Raw genomic sequence first — 21,666 nt, forward strand, 5'->3', positions numbered from 1 at the left:
AACTTAAAGTCATGGAGGAGGTGGAGGGTGTCACTGGTGTCTTGTACATATGTGGGGAGATCCTGGACCAAGGGGGACAGGACGGTGTCAAGGTATGCAGAGATAAGTTCCGTGGGGCAGGAGCAGGCTGAGATGATGGGTCGACTGGGGCAGTCAGGTTTGTGAATTTTGGGTGAGGCAGAACTGGGCAGCGTGGGGTTCTGGACTGTGAGGTTGGAGGCTGTTGGGAGATCCCCTGAGTTGCTGAGGAGTGACCTTATGGATGTCTATAAAATCAAGAGGGACAAGGAGAGTCTAGAACTAGAAGCCATAGGTTCAAGGTAAGAGGGGAAAGATTCAGAAGGCACCTAAGGGGCAATGTTTTCTCACACAGAATGGCAGGTGTATGGAATGAGTACCAGAGGAAGTAGTGGAGGCTGGTACAATGACAACATTTAAAAGGCATCTTGGATGGGTATTGAACAGGAAGGGTTACAGGGATATGGGCCAAATGCTGGCGAATGGGACTAAGTTAGGTTAGGATATCTGGTTGACATGGATGAGTTGGATTAAGGGTCTGTTTCCATGCAGTATATATATAGGACTCTAAGAATGGACAAGAAAATTTAAAAAATGATTAAGAGTCCCTGTTCAATTTAATTTTAGTGGAGTTAGCTGGATTGACAATTGAGGTGTTGAAATTTTCTTCAACTGTTGCACAGGGAGGAACTCTGAATAATTTTTAGTGATCACTTACTGTACTTTGAGAGTGAATAGCTTGGTAAGACAAACCTGGCTTTGACCAGGAGTTCTTTTTAAGTCAAATGGCATGGCAATACTCACCTGAGGGGTTTACATGAAAAATAAGTTGGAAGAATGGTACTGTTTCTCTCCACACAGATACTGCCAAATTGGCTGAACAGTTCCAACATAAGCAGTATTTTGCTTTCATATTGCTAACCGAAGGGAGCTGGAATCCATTTAACTTCTCACAAAGAATGAGTGCATTTAGGAAAGGACAGAAAGGAGGAAAAAAGTCTCAAAATAAAGTTAACACAGAACTTGTATAAATTGGGTATTTTATTGCTGTCTGATATGAATAGGTAACAAACACACAACTGAACTGTTTTCAAAATTTTATTCGGAAAAAAGCAAACACCAGTATTTCACAGAATCTAGTGTAGTTATGCAAATGATGCAGTGGTAAAATGGAAGGACAGAGTGAAGACTTCTTCCTGCAAAACCCCCAGCTGCAGCTCAGTCCACTGATGAATGAGCATTTATTATAGAGAATTTAATTGGCTTTTAAACCAAAAATACATAAAAAGGGGAAAAAAAAATCTACACCCAACAGAACCTAGGATACACACATTCCTAACATTATGAGCGAATGCATGATTCATCAAGAATACAAAGCCAAACTATACAGAAACATTTATTCACTGTCTTTCAGAAGCTGGTTAGTAAAATGACTCGTTCATAGCAGCAGTTCTTGGTGGACATTTCGGGAAGGAGCCAAAAGAACAAGATTTAACAGCAATACCAGGGTGAGAAATTATGGAGGAACTGAAATGAAGTAAGATAATTGAAGAAAAATCAAGTTTAGAGTTGCTTGTCTCTAGGTGGCCTCTACCTTTTTATGCCATATCAAGGATTAACTAAAACTGCTGATGCAAACAAAATCGAATGTTCACAATTTGTAAATCAGAACTGGTTAATTCTTCATTGAGGTATAAAAATCTACACAAAATTAAAGTTATCATAATTGTGATATTAATTTTTTTCATCAATTCTGTCCCTGTTAAATAGATTTTTATTCATAAAAAAGTGATTTAAATGCATGTTTGATATATATTCGTTGTACTCTTGCTCTGATATTATGTAATATTTGTTACCACGAAGAAAACAAAATGTTTGGAGATATTTTGGGCATTTTGGGGGGGAAGAACCCCAAATTCAGACAATACAATTGTGCAATTAAATTACAATGATATACTTACTGACACAAAAAAAGTGATATATTGGGACCACTTCCTAGATTAAACCATATTTGCTTAATGAACAGTGCAAGTGCGTTCATTGAGATTGAAACAATCTTGTCAGCCCCACTTTCCCCTTTTTAATTCAGTTAGAAACAATGTAAACATCAGTGTGCACAGTTTCCCCAAAGTCTGTAGTCTCAAACCATGAAGGAGGAATGCAGTTCTATGAACAAAAAGTTTTGTATTGAACATCCTTCAAAATGAGTCCACATGCTCAGAGGAGGAACCTATTAGCTGCTAAAATAAAAGTTCATTTTAAGTACAAATCTAGCAGTAAGGTGCACAGAGGTAGCCCATTAAATCTTCAGAGCTGATCCATCAGAAAACCTCAGGGAGCGTGACATTACGCAGAATCCACTGTTGTGAGCGGCTCCCATTGCAATCTTTCATGGTGGGTACTTGGCTGTCTGCCTCTGTAGATTTATCCAAGCACTGGTTGCTGTTCACGTGTACTAGTGTCAGCTTCTGGGGAGAAAAGAAATAAAATCTTGTTACCCTTAGATCTATTGCAACTATTTAAAACATTCTGCTCATTCAGGATCTTCAAACTAAGCACTATAACATGGTAACATTCAAGTGGTTAATTCTGAAAACGTAAGAGAAACAGATGTGGTTAAGTCATAAGAGGTCATGGCTACATGATCTTGCATTTAAATATACTGAAGATAAGACCAGGCATCTATTTTTAAAAGTCTTCAATTCAAAGAAATAAGGGAACAACCAAAGGAAAAAAAAGAATATTAATTAACATTTTAGTAGAGAATACCTTTAAATGAAAAATGATGCCTATGATAAATATACTCCCAAGATCAGCAAACTCGAGCCAGACAAGGATGACTTTTAAATTAATGATCATGTTAAAAGGCAAAATGAAAAGAGTGACCTCTATAAAATTTATAGGGAGAAAGAAGATGGGTTTTAATTATGATCAATATAGGATCATGCAGAAATACATGAATGATGAGTGGTCATGGGACAACGGAAATTCAGACAGCATAGCTGAGCATCCATATACAGTATAGCAAAGCAAAGTGAGAAGTAAAATACAAGTGAGAACATTAGAAAATGTAAAGACACAGAGAGACAGACAGACAGACACAGGAATGGGGTCAGCAGCTTCTCAAACAGTGACAGATATGTATGGGCCAGCAGCTTCATAAAGAGAATTGCAGACCCACGTGAGAAAGGCAGTAGCAGCATGAGATTAAAACCAGAAGAGAGTTCCATCTTCTTGTTTCTGTCAGAGCCAAAGTGTAATGTCACAGGAAAATAGGTACATGATTTGTGGGTAATTTTTCTATGTCTCTTTTAACTAATCAAATATTTTAAATCAGATAATATTATTGCAGCTGGAAATGCAGTTAGGAAATACGTAAAATATTCAATATCCATTGGAATAGAGATGACAGGGCAGATGGATTGTAGCTGTAGTTTGTGGGAACTGGTGAATGTGAGTGCAATCCATGGTAGCCACAACTGCAATAAGTGGTGGCTGCTCAAGGAACTTTAGCTCAGAGTTGATGAGATCAACTCTGTTGACACTACAATACATAAAGGAGTGGGAGAGGTATCTGGACAATGTTTCAGGAAGCAGACACACCCCTTAGATTAATTACATCAAATTTCACCTGTGGTCAGGGACAGTGTGTTGTGGCTGAGTGAAGCACATACAGTGATCCAGAATTTAGCTTTTAGAAGAGCCTCAGCCAGTGCCTTTTCCTAACAATTCTTGCTCCAATATGGACAAGAGCACAGACAGCAGGGATGATACCAGAGCAGCAGCAGTTTCTAAGCAAGAGATGGTAGGTTAGACACCACATAAACTATGGTTATGGATACCTGACATTTTTGCAGTTGTGAAACTACTTCCACACAACATAGATTTTCAATTAATGGAATTTAGTTACAATTCAACTACTACCTGAATCTGTGAGAATCAAACTTGGTCTTTTTATTTAATTTAAGTTTTACTTTGTTGATACCATTACCTTTATGCAACTAACACAGAATTTGGAAAAAAATAAAATTTTGTTTGGGAGCTAAAGTTTTCATGAAAAACACTTACTACAGGATCATGCTCCCAAAGCTGATTCCCTTTCAGATGATGGCACTTCAACATCATGATAGGACCATTAAGCTTGGAAACATCGAGGCACAAATCATCAGTTCTAATTTCCTTGTTTGCAGTGTAGGAAAACACCTAATGAGTGAAAAAAAAAAGTACTATTAAGTCTGTAAGCATAATAAACTTTCAAATGTGCAGAAAATACATCATTGCTATGCTTCAAAAAAACTTCAGCTAAATAATTATACTGATGAAGAAAATTCCTTTCCCTCCCTCAGTCAGTAAAACATACAATTATCTGATAAAGAAGAGTGTGTAGTGTCATGGGGAGAAAGCAAGGGAATACTGCATTGCTCATTTAGAGACCCAGCATAGGTGTGATGGGCTGAAAGACCTCCTTCTATCCTGTGAAAGTTCAGTAATTCTCTGATTAAGGAAATACCTTGACTGAATAGACGACCAAATTACAAGCTTGAAGCAGACAGCTTTAATGATCTACTAACATTTTAATGCAATGATTCACTATAGTTGTTGGATTTCTACATAACAGTCAAACTATAGATACTTTTGTCAGTGGTAATTCTGGATTGACAATTCACTTTTTGGTTTACAGAATGTGTTTAGGCTTTGATATCAAGCTCACATTTTCCAATATACACCCTACTCTCCAAAAGCACCCACGTGGAGTCACTTTTATTTCAGGATTGTGACAGCATATGCACCTGGAAGCTCTTAAATTCACTAAATGCCCCTGGAAAGGCTAAACACAGCTTCGAAATTCATGCAGCCATCAGCATCAGGAACCTCAGATGAAAAATAAGGCCTTTCACAATATATGTACGAGAGTGGTTCAGAAAGTAGTTTTTAGTGCCAAATGTAGTTCAGCAGTACAGCTAGTAGAGTACCTGCTTCTAAATCAAATTACATATTGATCTTCAAAAGCTACTAATTACTTAAGTCAATCTAACTTTTGAACACTAATCCAAGCATAAATAAGCAAAAAGCAACTCACCTGATTGCCTCCCATACCATGACAGTTAAATATTCCTACTTTCTCATTTTCTTTTCTTGCCATATTATCTAGGCATTGGTTTGTCTCCACATTTCTGATCTAAAAACAAAAGATGTAGTTTAAAAAAAAATCAGACTGCAGTAGTCAATGAAGATATGTTTGAAAACGTACAATTCCATAGTATCTCCTCTTGGTAAAACAGTGATTGATCGGCATCAAACAGGAAGGTTCTGGTTTCAATTATTGATCGATGCTAAAATTAACAGATCTCATTTAGGTTGGATTATGGCAATTGGCCTCAACTCCTGGGCTACGAAATGCCAAATTGGTGGTGTTTCTGCTGCTGATTACTGTGGAATGACTCATGTTGGAAGTGTACAAACAATGGATTAAACTCAGCTCTAACTGCTATGATTAAATAGCATTCTAAAATTCCCTACCTTGGCTCAAACTAAATCATAGCAAGGAATAATGTTTTCAGAAATGAGGTCAAAAACTAACCAAAGGAAAGGAGCAAAAAAAGTGTGGTAGATTCTCGTATTGAGGAAACAAAGATTGCTAGAACAATTGCTTACGGTTTAAAGCTTAGTGTCATTTTCATTCTTCAGTTTAAAATCAGTGGATAATTTTCCAACAATCATTCTAAAGAAAATTTAGATTCATTTTAATGTTGTAAATATAGAGCAATTCCTTCAAAATATGTAAAGACCAAAAAAAAATTTCTGTTGAGTAATCAAGAATTTAGTCTGGCCACAAATTTTCCTACTTAAATAAATGTGAGGGAGTGGATGTCTTTATCAATAAGAAGCTCCCAACACTGACTCATGAGGAAGTCTGCTGGATCAAATGCCAGGCACCTAAGTCATCACCTGACAGACATCTCAGTCAGTTACTTCCTTGGGCAGCTATGCCCTGCTCTGCCTGAAGCTGCTGGTAATTAGGAGGCCCACAGCCACTGTGAGGAGAAGTGTTCTTTAAAGGCCCATTTACTGACTGCACAGTGACACTAACACAAGAAGTGACTCTTTGAGGGAAGGACGATCAGAGGCAAATGGCCATCAGTGGTCATCCCCTGTCATCTCATCTGTGCCTCAATTGTTCCCAAACAGAGTCAATCAAGGCGTTCTCCCAAACCCAGCAGAGAAGCTGCCTCATTATAGCAGTTGAGTATGTTGCTAATTCTTTTGCCTGCCTAATTAGTCTGGCTAGTGGCAGGATGAGGCCCTTAATGCCTTAACTGGTAATGGGTTCAGAAGACTGATCATGGACCTTCCTTCCCAGGATTTAACTGATAAGTTTATAGGCATCTCCCAGATGACAGCCTGCCCAATCTGCCCTTCCTAACTTCCAGGGATGAGAAACCCCAACTTGTGTTTTTTCTTTGTTGAAGATATGCTGATAAATGTGCACATTCAATATTTTCTTATCTTGCAGTGTAATTGGTGTATTAAGAACAAATCTTTAACTATTGCTGTTATTTGTCACACTTTACATACACGAGAAAATTGTCAGCTGCATACCCATTATACATTACTGAAATCTTGATGACAACATTTTTGTAACATAAACCCACTTCCTTAAAATTGGCAGCATACATTAAAAATCTCTTGGATGAGTAGGGAGTAGCATACCAAGAGATCTGTAATAGAACCTCTTATTTTCATTTTATCATCAATTTAGAAAGAGACACACAAGAATGATATGAAAGCTTGATAGTGATATCAAATTAGAAAACGTAATGAAGAACACAAGAAATTACAGGGAGAGGAAAGACTAATTAGAAGATTGAGTAGATAGGTGACATATGTGGAGAGCTGTGAAAACACATTGGAGAAAAGTGCAGCGAAAGGATACAGATCTCTGATAAGCGAAAGAGTAAGAGGAAGTGATATTAAGTTTGGAGAAGAGAACTTATGTCATTCTTGCAGTACTGGATGTAACTTTGGGCATTACTCTGTGAAGTATGGCAGAATTATGTGGAAAGAGCATGGCATGAATGGTACAGGAATGAAAGGTTACAGTTATGAAAAAGACTTGAAATAATTGAGGGAACAGACATACCAAATAGGGATCAAATAAAATCATAGAATCCCTTTTGTGTGAAAGCAGACCATTTGGGCCATTGAGTCCACACAGACTCCCACCCAGAACCAACCCCTTACCCTATCCTTGTAACCTTGCATTTCCCATGGCTATTCCACCTAGCCTACACATCCCTGGACACTATGGACAATTTAGTATGGTCAACCCACCTAACCTGCACATCTTTGGACTGTAGAAGGAAATTGGAGCACCCTGAGGAACCCCACATGGACATGGGGAGAATGTGCAAACTCCACACAGACAGTCACCAATGGGTGAAAAGCTTTGAAATTGTTTCACAGGTAACTAAATAGGCAGTAGAATGAATAAATTAAATCTATGAAAAGAAAGTAAGAAAGTTAGAAAAGTTAGAAAGGTTTTATTAAAAATAACATGAGCAAGTTAAATGTTACATCAAAGCAGGCACGAATGTTTCTTTAAAACATGAAAAATGTTGAAAAATTAAAAATACAAAACAACATGGGGAGGGCAATTGCATTAGAATTGAAGGAACTTTAGATGAGGAACAAAAAATTTGATAATATGCAAAAATCACTACAAAATAGCAGTTTTTATCATCATTCCACAATATTCAATAAATGTACATTGAAAATTCAAATAATGGCAATTGGTCAATGAAAAACGAGCACAGGTTAGTTTTGAAGAAAGAAATGTATTACTTATAAAACTACAATCACTTTTAAAATTAAACTATAATTTGTACCTCTCCCAAAGAGAAATAATGTCGTGGAATGTGAGAATCAGGGTAAACATTTTCCAGGTACCAAGAGAAAGGTTTACATGACAGCTTTTGTCTTAATGTTTTGCGTGCTGTTATATCTCCATATTCAACCTTGGTAACACCTGTTAAAGTAGAATCAAAGTATTGTAGATCATGAAACAAATGACTCACTTGAAGACAATTCCATCCAAATGACTAATTCATCTCTTATCCATCAATACTAACTGGCCTGTTGAATATTTCCAGGACTTACCTATTTTGTTTCAGACTTATAGCAACTATGCAGTTTATTTCTTAATTTTGAAGCAAAGTTACATTCAAATTATGTTTCAAATTTTGACATGAAACAAAAAAAAACATAAGAATGCTTTGGGCCCTTGGCAAGACAAACATTCTCTATCAATCTCTGTATATTAATTCTAAAAATGTTATTTCAAGAGTGATGGGGTAGAGAGGGAGATAATTTCTTCTGTAACTACCAGGATTCTTGTTTGAAATGAATTTCTCACTTCAGACCCCTCTGTTATTCTTCAAAGATATGAGAGATAACAAGGACAAAAGCACCAAGAAAGAGTCATATGGGACAGTGTTAGTGTACTAAAGTTCTAATCCTGCATTCAATCTGATCTTCATTACAGCAAGCCTTCATGTACAAAGAAACAGCTATAATATCATAGCAGCCTGGATTTTCTAATATAATCTTACTAATCAAGGACTGAACGTGAAAAGGGTATTCTCATGCCGACTGTGATTAAACTGAAAGCAACTAAAACTTTGAATAAATTAGTTCAATTTTGCTTTCTCATTTCTATTGATTTGCAAGATTATGGTGCTACCTATTGACAAGTACGAAGGTAGGCTTCAGTTTGTTTAAAAAAAGAGCTCCTTATCAATAGCCTATGACTTTATATTCTTGAGCCAAAGTTCTGGCTTTCATGTGCAGAATTCTTTTTATTCACTCACAGGATGTAGGTGCCTTTGGCTATGGTAGGCTCAGAGAGCAGTTAAGAATCAACCACATTGTTGTGGTTCTGGAGTCACATATAAGTAAATGACAATAAGGTTGCCACAGTCTCAGCGGATCATAGTCCCGCTCTGAGAGAGAGATGACTACTGGTGGTTTTACCTGAGAGTCACCATACCTCAGGCGAGGGGAGAAATTGAGAAGGTGGAATGTTAATGGTCATCTCAGCTGGCACAGGAAGAATATATACAGCCACAGGATCCAACATACTAACAGTTTAGTATCTTTTTTTGAAGGGAATCTGCTCTTAGGTTAGTAATTCATTTTCAAGGTATCAAACTGTAACTCATGGAGTACCACTGGTATTAGTGCTAGGCCTATTTATAATTTATAATAATGACCCTGATGAAGGGAGTTAAAAAAATCACACACCAGGTTATAGTCTAAGGTTTAATTGGAAGCACTAGCTTTCAGAGCGCCGCTCCTTCATCAGATGGTTGTGGAGGACACAACTGTAAGACACAGAATTTATAGCAAAAGTTTACAGTGTAATGTAACTGAAATTATACATTGAAAAATACCTTGATTGTCTGTTGAGTCTTTCATCTGTTCAAATACCATGATAGTTTCACTATTTTCATATGTAAATCACAAAATTTTTATTCTCAGGTTAACTGTAACAATTAGTGTCAGCCAGATAAGATGTTAAGATGTTGAAGGTGTTAGCCCCCCTGTCCCTGTCTGTGCCATAATGTTTAGACTGATTCGAATCTTAAAAGTGAGCTAACAGTCTTATATGAATTCATGCAGTTTTTGAGTTACATTGTACTTTACTCAAAAACTGCATGAATCCACATAAGACTCTGTTAACTCACTTTTTACATTAGAATCAGTCTAAACATTACGGCACAGACAGGGAACACAGGGGTAACACCTTCAACATCTTAACATCGTATCTGGCTGACACCAATTGTTAGTTAACCTGAGAATGTAAATTTTTTTTAAAAAGTTTTGTGATTTACATATGAACATAGTGAAACTATCATGGTATTCGAACAGATGAAAGACTCAACAGACAATCAAGGTATTTTTCAATGTATAATTTCAATTACATTACACTGTAAACTTTTGCTATAAATTCTGTGTCTTACAATTGTGTACTCCACAACCACCTGATGAAGGAGCGATGCTCCGAAAGCTAGTGCTTCCAATTAAACCTGTTGGACTATAACCTGGTGTTCTGTGATTTTTAACTTTGTACACCCCAGCCCAACACCGGCATCTCCAAATCGTGACTAATGAAGGGACTTACTGTACTATAGCCAAATTTGTTAATAGTTAATGTTAGGCAGGAAAGTAAGCTATGATGAGGATACAAACTTCTGCAAAGGGATACAGTAAAGTTAGTGGGCAAAACGTTTGGTAGATACGTGAAAATATGAGATTAACCACTTTTGCAGGCAAAATAGAAAAGCAAATGGAGAGAATGGACAGAAACTGGAGAATGGTGCAGTGAAGTGTTTTGGGTGTCTACATCCATAAATCATGTGCACAGCATGCAATTAAGGCGGCAAATGGAAAGCTGGCCTTTATTACAAGGGGGATGAAGTATAGAAGTAGCAAAGACTTACTACAGGAGAACAAGGTATTGATGAAACCATACGTGGAGTACTCTGTGCACGATACTAAAGGAGGGATATCCTTCCATCAAGACAGTCACAGAAGGTTTACCAGATTGATTGCTGGGAACGAAGGAGCTGACTTAAGAGGAAAGATTGAACAGATTGGGTCTATATTCATTGGAGTTCAAAAGAATGAGAGGTGATCTGAGGGGGCTTGACAGATTAAATGCGAAGAGGATGTTTCCCCTTGTGTGGGTAACTAGAACAAGGAGCTAGTGTTTCAAGACCCCAGAGATGAGGAAGCAATTCTTCTCTCAGCATGTCCTTAATTCTCTCTCCAGGCAAATACTGCTGGCTGGATATATTCAAGGCTGACTTAAACACATTATTGATTTCTAAGGGTGTGGGGGACGAGCAGAAAAGTGGATTTAAGGCCATATCAGATCAACCTTTATTAAGTGACCTTATGAACTGGTGACACAGGCTTAAAGGCCTATTCCTGCTCCTACTTCTTTAATGGTCTTATGTCCTGTTATGGTTTCAGCTGCTTTTTTTGTTTGGAAATACATCATTACCACTCTCCTCTCAAGAGTCTAGATTGCTAACAGTATCTAAAGTGGAAATTCTGCTCCATCTCAAGTGTTCATCACCATGCAGCATACTGTGACAATAAATCTCTACACTGTGACTTCCCAAGGCTTATTAGTGCCTTTGCACACAAACAAAACTACATCTCAAGAACCTCCCGAATGCCCACAAACTGGCACAATTCACAGAAACTCACTCAGTTCTTTATGTGATCTGGGGGATTTTTGAGCATGAACAGTTTCCATACAAACCTTTTTAATCCAGTGTAAAAATAAAAATGGAAATTCTATTTCACAGGATGAAAACATGATATCTGATGATCTTTTTGATAGATATGGGAGATAGCAGATGAATTGTACTTAAAAAAAGTCAGCCAAACCTAGCATAAATGATACTTCTGCACGTTGATCAAATAGGAATAAATTAGAGTAACATTTGATGATATCTTCTACATTTTAAGCAATATTGATCCAGATTATTTGGTCCCAATATGATGCTTGATCATGGAGATCAATTTGCTGACTGACTTATGTGGCATTGCTTAAGAAGTCCGAACTTCTGATGGGCAATTTCCATCCTTCTTACAGTAGTGAAGTTACAGTCACACAGGAAATGATGGACTGAAAAATCCTTGTCTGAGTAAAGGACAACTACACAATTGACAATGTCTTTACTTGCACTGAATCCCACTCCTACCTGACACCTCACCAGCTTGACTCCGCCCTGTTCTGGCTAGCTTTCACTGTGTGACAAATATATGAGGACCTGACCCAACGTTAACCCCTTTTAACTGCAACTTGACTCTACCAACTTAACTCTCACATCCTATTTAAACTTACTTTATGGCAGCTATTTCTTCAGATTCTTTTTGCTGTTCTCAGCTTAGATTTTTGCGCTCAGAATTCCAGTTGCTATATCAAACTGCCTTTTTAAACCAAGTATCTTGGTAAGTGCTCAGTTTTCTATCTGATCAACACAGAACACAGCGGTTCAAATGCTAATGGCATGATTTGAGCCACTGCTTTTCACAGATGGGTGAACTTGTGTAGTTCAGGGAAAATTGAACATTAGTGTTTGAACAATCTCCCAGAATGGAAGGTTTAGTTGCAGATTTCAGCTGAGGTTTCAAATTTGAGGCAACAGTATGTCCCAGAGGGGTCTGTAAGGAGACACATAATACATACAATGCAGTTTGATAACCAACAACTCAATGGATCAATTGAGGAGAACTTGAAGTGGGCAACATATTTATTTCATAGAATCCGTATAGCATGGAAGTAGGCCTTTTGGCCCATCAAGTTCACAACATCCCACCAAAGAGCATCCAACCTAAATCCATGCTATCCCTATAACCCCACATTTCCTATGGCTAACCCACCTAGTCTGCACATCCCTGAACACGATGGGCAAATTTAGCATGGCTAATTCACATCTTTGGACTGTGGGAGGAAACCAAAACACCTGGAGGAAACCCACACAGACAGAGGGAGAATGTGCAGACTCCACACAGACAAATGTGTAAGGGTGGAATCGAACCCAGATCCCTGGTGCTGTAAGGCAGCAGTGCTAACCAGTCAGTCACCATGCTGCACTGATTTTTATCAGCGGAATAGTAAGTCCAGATAGACTGAAGTACAAAAATAAGCTATGTTCGAAATAAAATTATCAATTTAATAAAAATTATTTTCAGATGTCAGTCTTCATGCAAAATAGAGTACACAAAGAATTTCTTGGCCTTATATTACTGACTATATTTTAATATAAAGCACTAAGATCCAAGAAATCCTTAAAAACAGAAAATCAATCAGTATTGGAATTCATTTTATAGTTCCATGTGGATTAACATTTTTTTCTTTAAATATCTTTATAGCAATTTAGTTTTGTAACATTCACTTAACAAATTATTCTGTAGTGATTTAAAAACAGAGGTATAAATAGAATGAATTTTATTTGCTTTTATCTTCTGTACTTATTTGATAATACTTACCAGGTGATATAATGTAAAAGAAATTTTTGAAATCATCCATCCACACCTCTGCGAGCCGCCTGTTGTTCTTATTTATTATCTGTCCAGTACCTCCAGGGAAAGTGTAAGGAGTAGCCTTACGGAACACGTGGCCGACGTGGGAGCAAGTAACTATTTCCAAAGTACCACCACACTGCCAGATCTAGAGGAAAGATGGTCCTTTCATTAAATAGTACCTTCCATAATCATGGGACACCTCCCACATGTTTATTTTATCATAAACAGGTAAGTTTTGTAATGCAGTTAACATTCTAGTACAGGATTGCCTAAGATGTGAAAAAATACACATCATCATACCCTTACACCTTTAATTAACATTTTTAATAACAGAACTACACAAAGTTGATGTCTATACACCAGCTGTATGTTCAAGGCTACTCTTCACAGTAGTAATCCAAATAGAATTGCTTGTGAATGTACTATTCAAACACGCTGTAAGTAGGCAGACAAGTGTCTCACTAAAAGTGCAAACTTTTTTCTGATCTTTAAAATTAAAAAAAATCAAAAGAATGAGATTTAGGTCTCCAAAGAAAGTCTAAGACTCAAAGTTAACAATGAAGGTAAGCTAATAACATAATAATTAAAACTATGAGACAGTCATGTTAGCCACAGAATATTTTAGTGAGTGACAGCAAGAGTCAGGGGTGGGGGGGGATGTTGGGGAAGGGAATGTTAAGTGCGTGCAGCCATGAGAAAATTTGCATTTACTATAGTGTCTTTTATAGCTGCATGATCTCCAAGTGTGCTTTACGGATAATGAAAAACTTGAGGGTAGTAATTGTTGTAATGTTAGGAAATACAGCAGCCAATTATGCCAAACTATAAATAAATGACCAGATTATTTTTGTCATATTATCTGAAGATGAAACATTCATCAGATGGACAAGAGTATTTACTGCTCTTTTTAAAAGAGTGTCACGACACATTTTACATCCATCTGAGAAGACAAGTGAGTCGTTGGATTATTATCTGATCAGGACAAAGATGGGAGTGAAGTGGACTGGGGTTTGACTCCATAACCTAATGATTCGGAGCACCACAATTGAGCTAAGACGGACACTCAAGAATTAGTACCACTGAGAAAGTTTCTAATCTTTAAGGAGCCAAAGATAGGTAAACCCTTTAAAATACTAACAGATAAGGAATAAAGTCCATGAACATGAATATAAATCTTCTATCTTGTGCCAGTGAATAAGATTAAGCTGTTTGTTTTAAAAAAAACACATTTTACTTACTCTGAAAGAAATTTCCAGGTTTTCTCCTCCCCATATATCCATGCCTGCATCATATGTTCCTATTAATTCAAAGTAATCTCTGTCTATTGAGAACAGTCCTCCTGCCATGGTGGGAGTTCTAAAGACAAAATGTTAAAATTGATAAAGTTAATGAGCTTTTTTAAACCTGACCTGTAGGAACAAATAGGTCAGAAGGTTGTGTGGAACCCAGAAATTAGGATTCCTACACACAAGCATTGAGTTTTACAATCACAACACACTGGGCTTCCAGTTGCAGAGGGGAGAAGAATAACGAAGCCTGCAAGACCAAGCGACGGGACACATTCTCAGAGGGAAAAGAAAACCGATTTGAAGCTTCCTGGTTGGAGCGGCACTTTGAGAGAAGTCATGGGATGGTGAGAGGGTGCCCAAAACTGGAGGTTTCTCAGGCTGCCAACCTAGGTTAGGAGGAGAGTGTAATAACACTGATGTAAATCCACCAAGCCCTTGCCATGAAGCACCTACTAAGTTTGCTGATCAACTGAAGGGAAAGCAGTAAAGTAGAATGCCATCAAGGTTTGGTGCTTTATCGTATCTAGGGAATCAACAAAATACCTTTGCTAAGTGTTGACTTTTCACCTTTAGGCCTCAACTGAAGTCAGACATGGTACGGTTTAAAAGATGGTTTGAGTTAGGGAAAATTTGTTTTTAGGCTTGAAACCATGCAATTCCATTTCAAACACCTCAACAGCACTTCCAATCAGCCACAAGACTCAAATTCTATTATTTTTTACATATACAAATTTTGCTCCCCCAAATACTCTTAATGGAAAATAATACATTTTTCTAAAATCACTTGCATTCTTAGACTTGAAGTAAATTTAAAGTAACTTCTGTTTTTGGGTGACCAACTCTTTTCTGCCAACACATCAACTGTAAACAGTTTATACTCTGTCAAACATTAAAGCATTGTTTGGAATCATACTATGACTCTAATTCTCCAAACTTTCATAGGCTGCAAGGCTACTCAGTTCACACAGCTTGTTTGTAAAACATAAGAGTTCAGTTTTATCTTCTACATTTAGTTTACTAACATTTTTACTTTTGTTATTCTCCTATTTGAAGTAGTTTCATTAAACGTTGATGTATGTTTTCATGGTAGAGTTTGAGGTTTACTACAGTTTGAAATTGCCTATATAATTAATGCATTCAAGATATCTGTTAAATAATCAGAAAAGATTCTATGACTTTCGTGATGAACCAGCAAGTTTATCTGGTGACTATCGGTCTCACCAAGTGAGGATGATTGTGGGGACGACCTGTCCTGATTCCTCATGGCCAGTGATGTCATGGACCAACATCTGTGTGACACTCTTCACTACTTGCCAATAGCCAATCATGTTTACTATCCAGTGACAATCCCCAAACTGAAGGTGTGAATGGCGAGAAGAGCAGGATCAAACATGGTGATGTCTTGGTAGTTAAATTGCCAATTATTGTGGAGTAAGCCTTGGTGGTGAATAGTAAGATTTGATTGGATAATGTATCAAAATGCACCCAGTACCAGAAATATTTTGAATGGAGAAAAAAATAAGAGAAAATGAGTAAGTAGAAAAAAGGACGCATTTTTTTTAAGAAAGTGTTTTCTTGCTGTTGATTAAATTAAAATGTTAAGTTCAAAACAAACACATGGCCTCATGCATTTTTTTATTTAGAAGCCTTATTAAAGGAATGTTTAAATGATATTCCCAGTTCTTGGACGCAGTCAGAGGTCACAAGGTCTCCAGGCAGCAGCAGAGCCTGTCGGGATACTTGAGTATACAGTTGAAATTTCTTTTAAAGGTCACGAGGTCACACATTTGGGTGGGTGCTTTACCCGAAACACTACTCAGGTAGTGTCTCCCACCCATCTTCCCCAAACCAAAAAAAGTCATGTACGTCGGTTGGTGGGAGGATTCGTGTTTTCTTTTGTGTTTCATGTGTTTTCTCTCTGGCAGTCTATTTTGGAATTTAGAATAGCGGGAATGGAGGTTAGGGCAGTTGAATGTTCCTCCTGCAATATGTGGGAGGTAAGGTTCTCCTCTAGTGTCCCTGCTGACTTCATTTGTGGGACGTGCACCCAACTCCAGCTCCGCGAGAAGCGTGTTAGGGAACTGAAGCTGGATGAATTTCAGATCATTCTGGAGGCGGAGAGGGTTATTGAGAGGAGCTCCAGGGAGGTAGTTACTCTACAGCCACGTGAAGAAGATAGATAGGTTACCGTTAGGGGTAGGAAAGGGAACCGGCAGGCAGTGCAGGCATCTCCTGTGGTGGTTCCCCTCAACGACATATATACCGTTTTGTATACCATTTGGGGGAATGACTTACTGGGGGTAAGCAATGGGGCACAGGTCTCTGGTGCAGAGTCCGTCCCCATTGCTCAGACAGGAAGGGGGAAGAGGAGCAGAGCTTTAGTCATTGGGGACTCCATAGTTAGGGGGACAGATAGGTGGTTTTGTGGGAATGAAAGAGACTCATGATTGGTTTGTTGCCTCCCATGTGCCAGGATTTGTGATGTCTCTGATCATGTTTTTGGGATCCTTGAGGGGGAGGGGGAGCAGCCCAGATCGTGGTCCACATAGGCCACCAATGACAGAGATAGGAAGCAAGGTGGGGATCTGAGCTAGGTTGGAAGCTTAGGGCTAAAACGAACAGAGTTGTTATCTCTGGTTTGTTGTCCGTGCCAGATGCTAGTGAAGCAAGGAACAGGGAGAGCGCCGAACTGAACACACGGCTGCAGAGATGGTGCAGGAGGGAGGGTTTTGCATTCTTGGATAATTGGAGCTCTTTCTGGGGAAGGTGGGACCTTTACAAACAGAATGGTCTTCACTTGAACCAGAGGAGTACCAATATCCTGGGGGGCGCGGTATTTGCTAATGCTCTTCGGGGGGGGGGGTTAAACTAATGCAGCAGGGGGACGGGAACCTGAATTGTAGTTCCAGTGTATTGGAGGTGGTTCAGGGTAGTGAGGTCAGAGATAGGTCTACAAGGTCGCGAAATGGCAGGGGCAATCAGGATGCTGGTTTGAAATGTGTGTACTTCACTGCCAAGAGCATTCGTAATAAGGTGGATGAACTAACAGCACGGATTGGTACCTGGGATTTCAATGTTGTGACCGTTTCAGACACATGGCTAGAGGGGAGACAGGAATGGTTGTTTCAGATTCTGGGATTTAGATGTTTCAGCAAGAATAGAGAAGATGGTAAAGGAGTGGGGTGGGCGGGGGGGGAGGTGGCATTGTTAATCAAGAGTAGTATTGCACCAGTTGAGGTAACACCTGAGGACTCATCCACTGAGGTAGTTTAAACTGAGGTTAGAAATAGGAAAGGAGTTTTCTATAGGCCTCCGAATAGTTCCAGGGATGTAGAGGAAAGGATAGCAAAGATGATTCTCGACAGGAATTAGAATAACAGGGTAGTTGTTATGGGGGACTTTAACTTCCCCAATATTGACTGCGAATACTATAGTTCAAGTAGTTTAGATGGGTCAATTTTTGTTCAATGTATGCAGAAGGATTTTCTGACATAGTATGTAGACAGGCCAACAAGGGGTGATACCATATTGGATTTGGTACTGGGGAATGAACTCAGCCGGGTGTTAGATTTGTAAGTAGGTGAGCACTTTGGTGATAGTGACCATAATTCGGTTATGTTTACAATAGCAATGGGCAGGGATAGGTATATTGGATTAGTGGTGCTGGAAGAGCACAGCAGTTCAGGCAGCATCCAACGAGCAGCGAAATCAACGTTTCGGGCAAAAGCCCTTCATCAGGAATAAAGGCAGGTAGCCTGAAGCATGGAGAGATAAGCTAGAAGATAGGTATATGCTGTGGGTAAAGATGTATAACTGGGAGAAAGGCAATTATGATGTGACTAGGCAAGATTTACAATGCATAGGATGGGAAGGAAACTGCAGGGGATGGACACTCTTGAAACGTGGCGCTTATTCAAGGAACTGCTACTGAGAATCCATGGTAAGTATACACCTATCAGGCAGGGAGGTAGTTGTCCAGAGAGAGAGCCATGCTTTACTAAAGAAGTTGAAGCTTTTGTCAAGAGGAAGACAAAGGCTTATGTGAGGATGAGGCGCGAAGGCTCAGTTAGGGGGCTTGAGAGTTCCAAGTTAGCCAGAAAAGATCTAAAGAGAGGGTTAAGAAGAGCCAGGAGGGGATGAGAAGTTGTTGGCGGATAGAATCAAGGAAAACCCTGAGGCCTTGTTTAGGTATAACAGGAATAAAAGAATGACTAGAGTAGAATTAGGGCCAATCAAAGATAGTAGTGGAAAGTTGTGTGTGGAATCAGAGGACATAGGGGAAGCATGTGATGAATACTTTTCATCAGTATTCACATTGGAAAAGGGCAATGTTAGTGAGAATACAGACATACAGGCTACAAGGTTAGATGGGATTGAGGTTGACAAAGAGGAGGTTTTAGCAATTTTGGAAGATCTGAAAATAGGTAAGACCCCAGGGCGGGATGGGATTTATCCTCTGATTCTCTAGGAAGCCAGGGTGGAGATAGTTCAGCCTTTGGCTTCGATCTTTATGTCATCATTGTCGACAGGAGTAGTGCCAGAAGACTGGAGGATAGCAAATGTTGTTCCCTTGTTCAAGATGGAGAGTTGGGATAACCCTGGTAATTATAGGCCAGTGAGCCTTATTTCAGTTGTGGGTAAGGTGTTGAAAAAGGTTGTAAGAGATAGGATTTATAATCGTCTGAAAAGGAATAATTTGCTTAAGGATTATCAACACAGGTGTGTGAAGGATAGGTCTTGATCACTGACCTTAATAAGCTCTTTGAGGAGGTGACAAAACAGGGGGATGAAGGTAAGGCGGTTGATGTGGTGTATATGGACTTCAGAAAGGCATTTGATAAGGTTGCAAAAATAAGGAGTTTCGAGGTTGAAGGTGATTTAGCGATTTGGATCAGAAATTGGCTAGCTGAAAGAAGACAGAGGGTGATGGTTGATAGGAAATGTTCATCCTGGAGCTCAGTTACCAGTGGTGTGCCACGAGGATCTGTTTTGGGGACACTGCTGTTTGTCATTTTTATATATGATCTGGAGGAGGGCAGAGAAGGATGGATTAGTAAATTTGTGGATGACACTAAGGTAGGTAGAGCTGTGGATAGTGCCAAAGGATGTTGTGGGTTACATTGGGACATAGAGAAGATGCAGAGCTGGGCTGAGAAGTGGCAAATAGAGTTTAATGTGGAAAAGTGTGATGTAGTTCAATTCCGAAATAGTAACAGGAATACAGAGCACTGAGCTAATGGAAAATTCTTGGCAATGTAGATGAACAGAGAGAGACCTCGGTGTCCAGGTGCATAAATCACCAGAAGTTGATTGGGTTGTTAAGAAGCCACATGGTGTGTTTGCATTTATTGGTAGGGGAATTGAGTTTCGGAACCACAAAGTCATGCTTCAGCTGTTAAAGACACCGGGCGAAAGTGAGGACTGCAGATGCTGGAGATCAGAGTCAAGATTAGAGTGGTGCTAGAAAAGCACAGCAGGTCGGGCAGCATCCGAGGAGCAGGAAAATCGAAGTTTCCTGCTCCTCAGATGCTGCCTGACCTGCTGTGCTTTTCCAGCACCACTCTAATCTTGTAAAAGACACTGGTAAGGCCACACCTGGAGTATTGCATGCAGTTCTGGTCACCTCATTATAGGAAGGATGTGGAAGCTTTGGAAAGGGTTCAGAGGAGATTTACTAGGATGCTGCCTGGTATGGAAGGAAGGTTTTATTAGGAAAGGCTGAGGGAATGGAGGCTGAGAGGTGACTTAATCGTGATGTATAAGATAATCAGACGGTTAGATAGGGTGGACAGTGAGAGCCTTTTTCCTTGGATGGTGAAGGCTAACATGAGGGGACATAGCTTTAAATTAAGAGGTGGTAGATTTAGGACAGATAACAGGGATAGTTTCTTTACTCAGACTAGTAGGGGCATGGAATGGCCTGCCTGCAACAGCGTAAACTCACCGATGTTAAGGGCATTTAAATGGGCATTGGACATACATATGGATAATAATGGAACAGTATAGGTTAGATGGACATCAGATTAATTTTGCAGGTCGGCGTAACATCAAGGCGTAACTGCGCTGTATCGTTCTATGTTAGTGAAAGTGCAGATTTAAATGCAATTATCCCATAGCCATTCTAACAATTATATAATCATCAACATGCTACAGGGTGTTCAGTATGTTCATAATATTTAATTGCCTGTATTTTAGTCATATTCTCAGAACATTTATCTTATCAGGAATTTTATTAGAGTTTAAAGTCTCCCTTGCAAGTCATTTTTAGTTGAACAGCTATAATTCCTTCTAATAGGTGAAGCACAAAGATTTTTATTTCCATTCTTGTACATGAATAGACAGCATTTTAATTAGAATCACAGAAATGTTACAGTACAGGATGCAGCAGTTCAATGTTTGTACCAGTTTGTTCAATGATCATCACTACCTGGTGCCAATCTTCTGCTTTAGTCCCACATTATTTTTATTCAACTAATTATCCAATGCCCTATTGAATGCTTCAATTCTACCCATCTCCACCACACTTCCTAGCTATGCCCGTAAAAATGTATTTCCTCACTTTACCTTGCCTCTTTTGTAGACCACGTTAAATCTATGCTCTTATGCTTGTTCCTTGAACAAGCAGGATCAGCTTGACCCCATCTATTCTATCCAGCCCACTGACAATTTTGAAAATGTCTAACAAATCTCCTCCCTGATTCTCTCCAAGGAGAGCACTTAATAGTGGAAATTCTTAAAGCCTGACTTCAAATAAATTACTATGAAAAACTATTGACTGTGTAGGTATTGCAAATCGTAAACTGACCATTTATTAGCTTTTGCTCTACTTGTGAAACTTGTTAATTTTATTTCAACTGATCTATACTTGTTCCTAACATCCCTTTTGTCAGCACATGCAAATAAGCAGACACGACAGACATTTTAAGTCATGTTTTCAAGTCGAATGATTCCAAACATGAACAGCAAAATAATTTTTGAAGTTCCTATCACTAATCACATCGGCATACCCGATAATGTTTGAATGCTCCACTCACATTACCTACTTACCTAACTGGAATAGTTCTGTCTCCTTTCCTCCTATCCATTTCTCGCTGAGGTACAGGATACCAGCGGAAGTTCAATTTCCAATTAAACCCACCATAGGTCATGTCTGACCCTGCCATGTACTCAAATGTGTCATCGCTAATCACATCAATTATTGGGCACACCACAGTACTCCTGATGAAACAAAAGCAGATTTAAGAAAGCAGAAAATGGA

At 38.9% G+C, this 21,666-nt stretch overlaps 1 protein-coding gene across 1 annotated transcript in view; it reads right to left on the reverse strand.

Moving 5' to 3' along the window:
• Nucleotides 1-1,103: 1,103 nt before the first annotated feature.
• galnt1 (UDP-N-acetyl-alpha-D-galactosamine:polypeptide N-acetylgalactosaminyltransferase 1) overlaps nucleotides 1,104-21,666 on the reverse strand; it is a 148,647-nt gene continuing 128,084 nt past the window's right edge. The window contains exons 6-12 of the mRNA XM_072575568.1: nucleotides 21,456-21,626; nucleotides 14,358-14,475; nucleotides 13,084-13,264; nucleotides 7,905-8,044; nucleotides 5,099-5,197; nucleotides 4,087-4,221; nucleotides 1,104-2,486 (exon numbers count right to left, since the gene is read on the reverse strand). Coding sequence (XP_072431669.1) covers nucleotides 2,340-2,486; nucleotides 4,087-4,221; nucleotides 5,099-5,197; nucleotides 7,905-8,044; nucleotides 13,084-13,264; nucleotides 14,358-14,475; nucleotides 21,456-21,626 — 991 coding nt within the window. The 3' untranslated portion in view covers nucleotides 1,104-2,339. The remainder of the gene's footprint in view (nucleotides 2,487-4,086; nucleotides 4,222-5,098; nucleotides 5,198-7,904; nucleotides 8,045-13,083; nucleotides 13,265-14,357; nucleotides 14,476-21,455; nucleotides 21,627-21,666) is intronic.

This window comes from Chiloscyllium punctatum, chromosome 8 (assembly GCF_047496795.1).
Source record: "Chiloscyllium punctatum isolate Juve2018m chromosome 8, sChiPun1.3, whole genome shotgun sequence".
NCBI classification, from domain to species: Eukaryota; Metazoa; Chordata; class Chondrichthyes; order Orectolobiformes; family Hemiscylliidae; genus Chiloscyllium; species Chiloscyllium punctatum.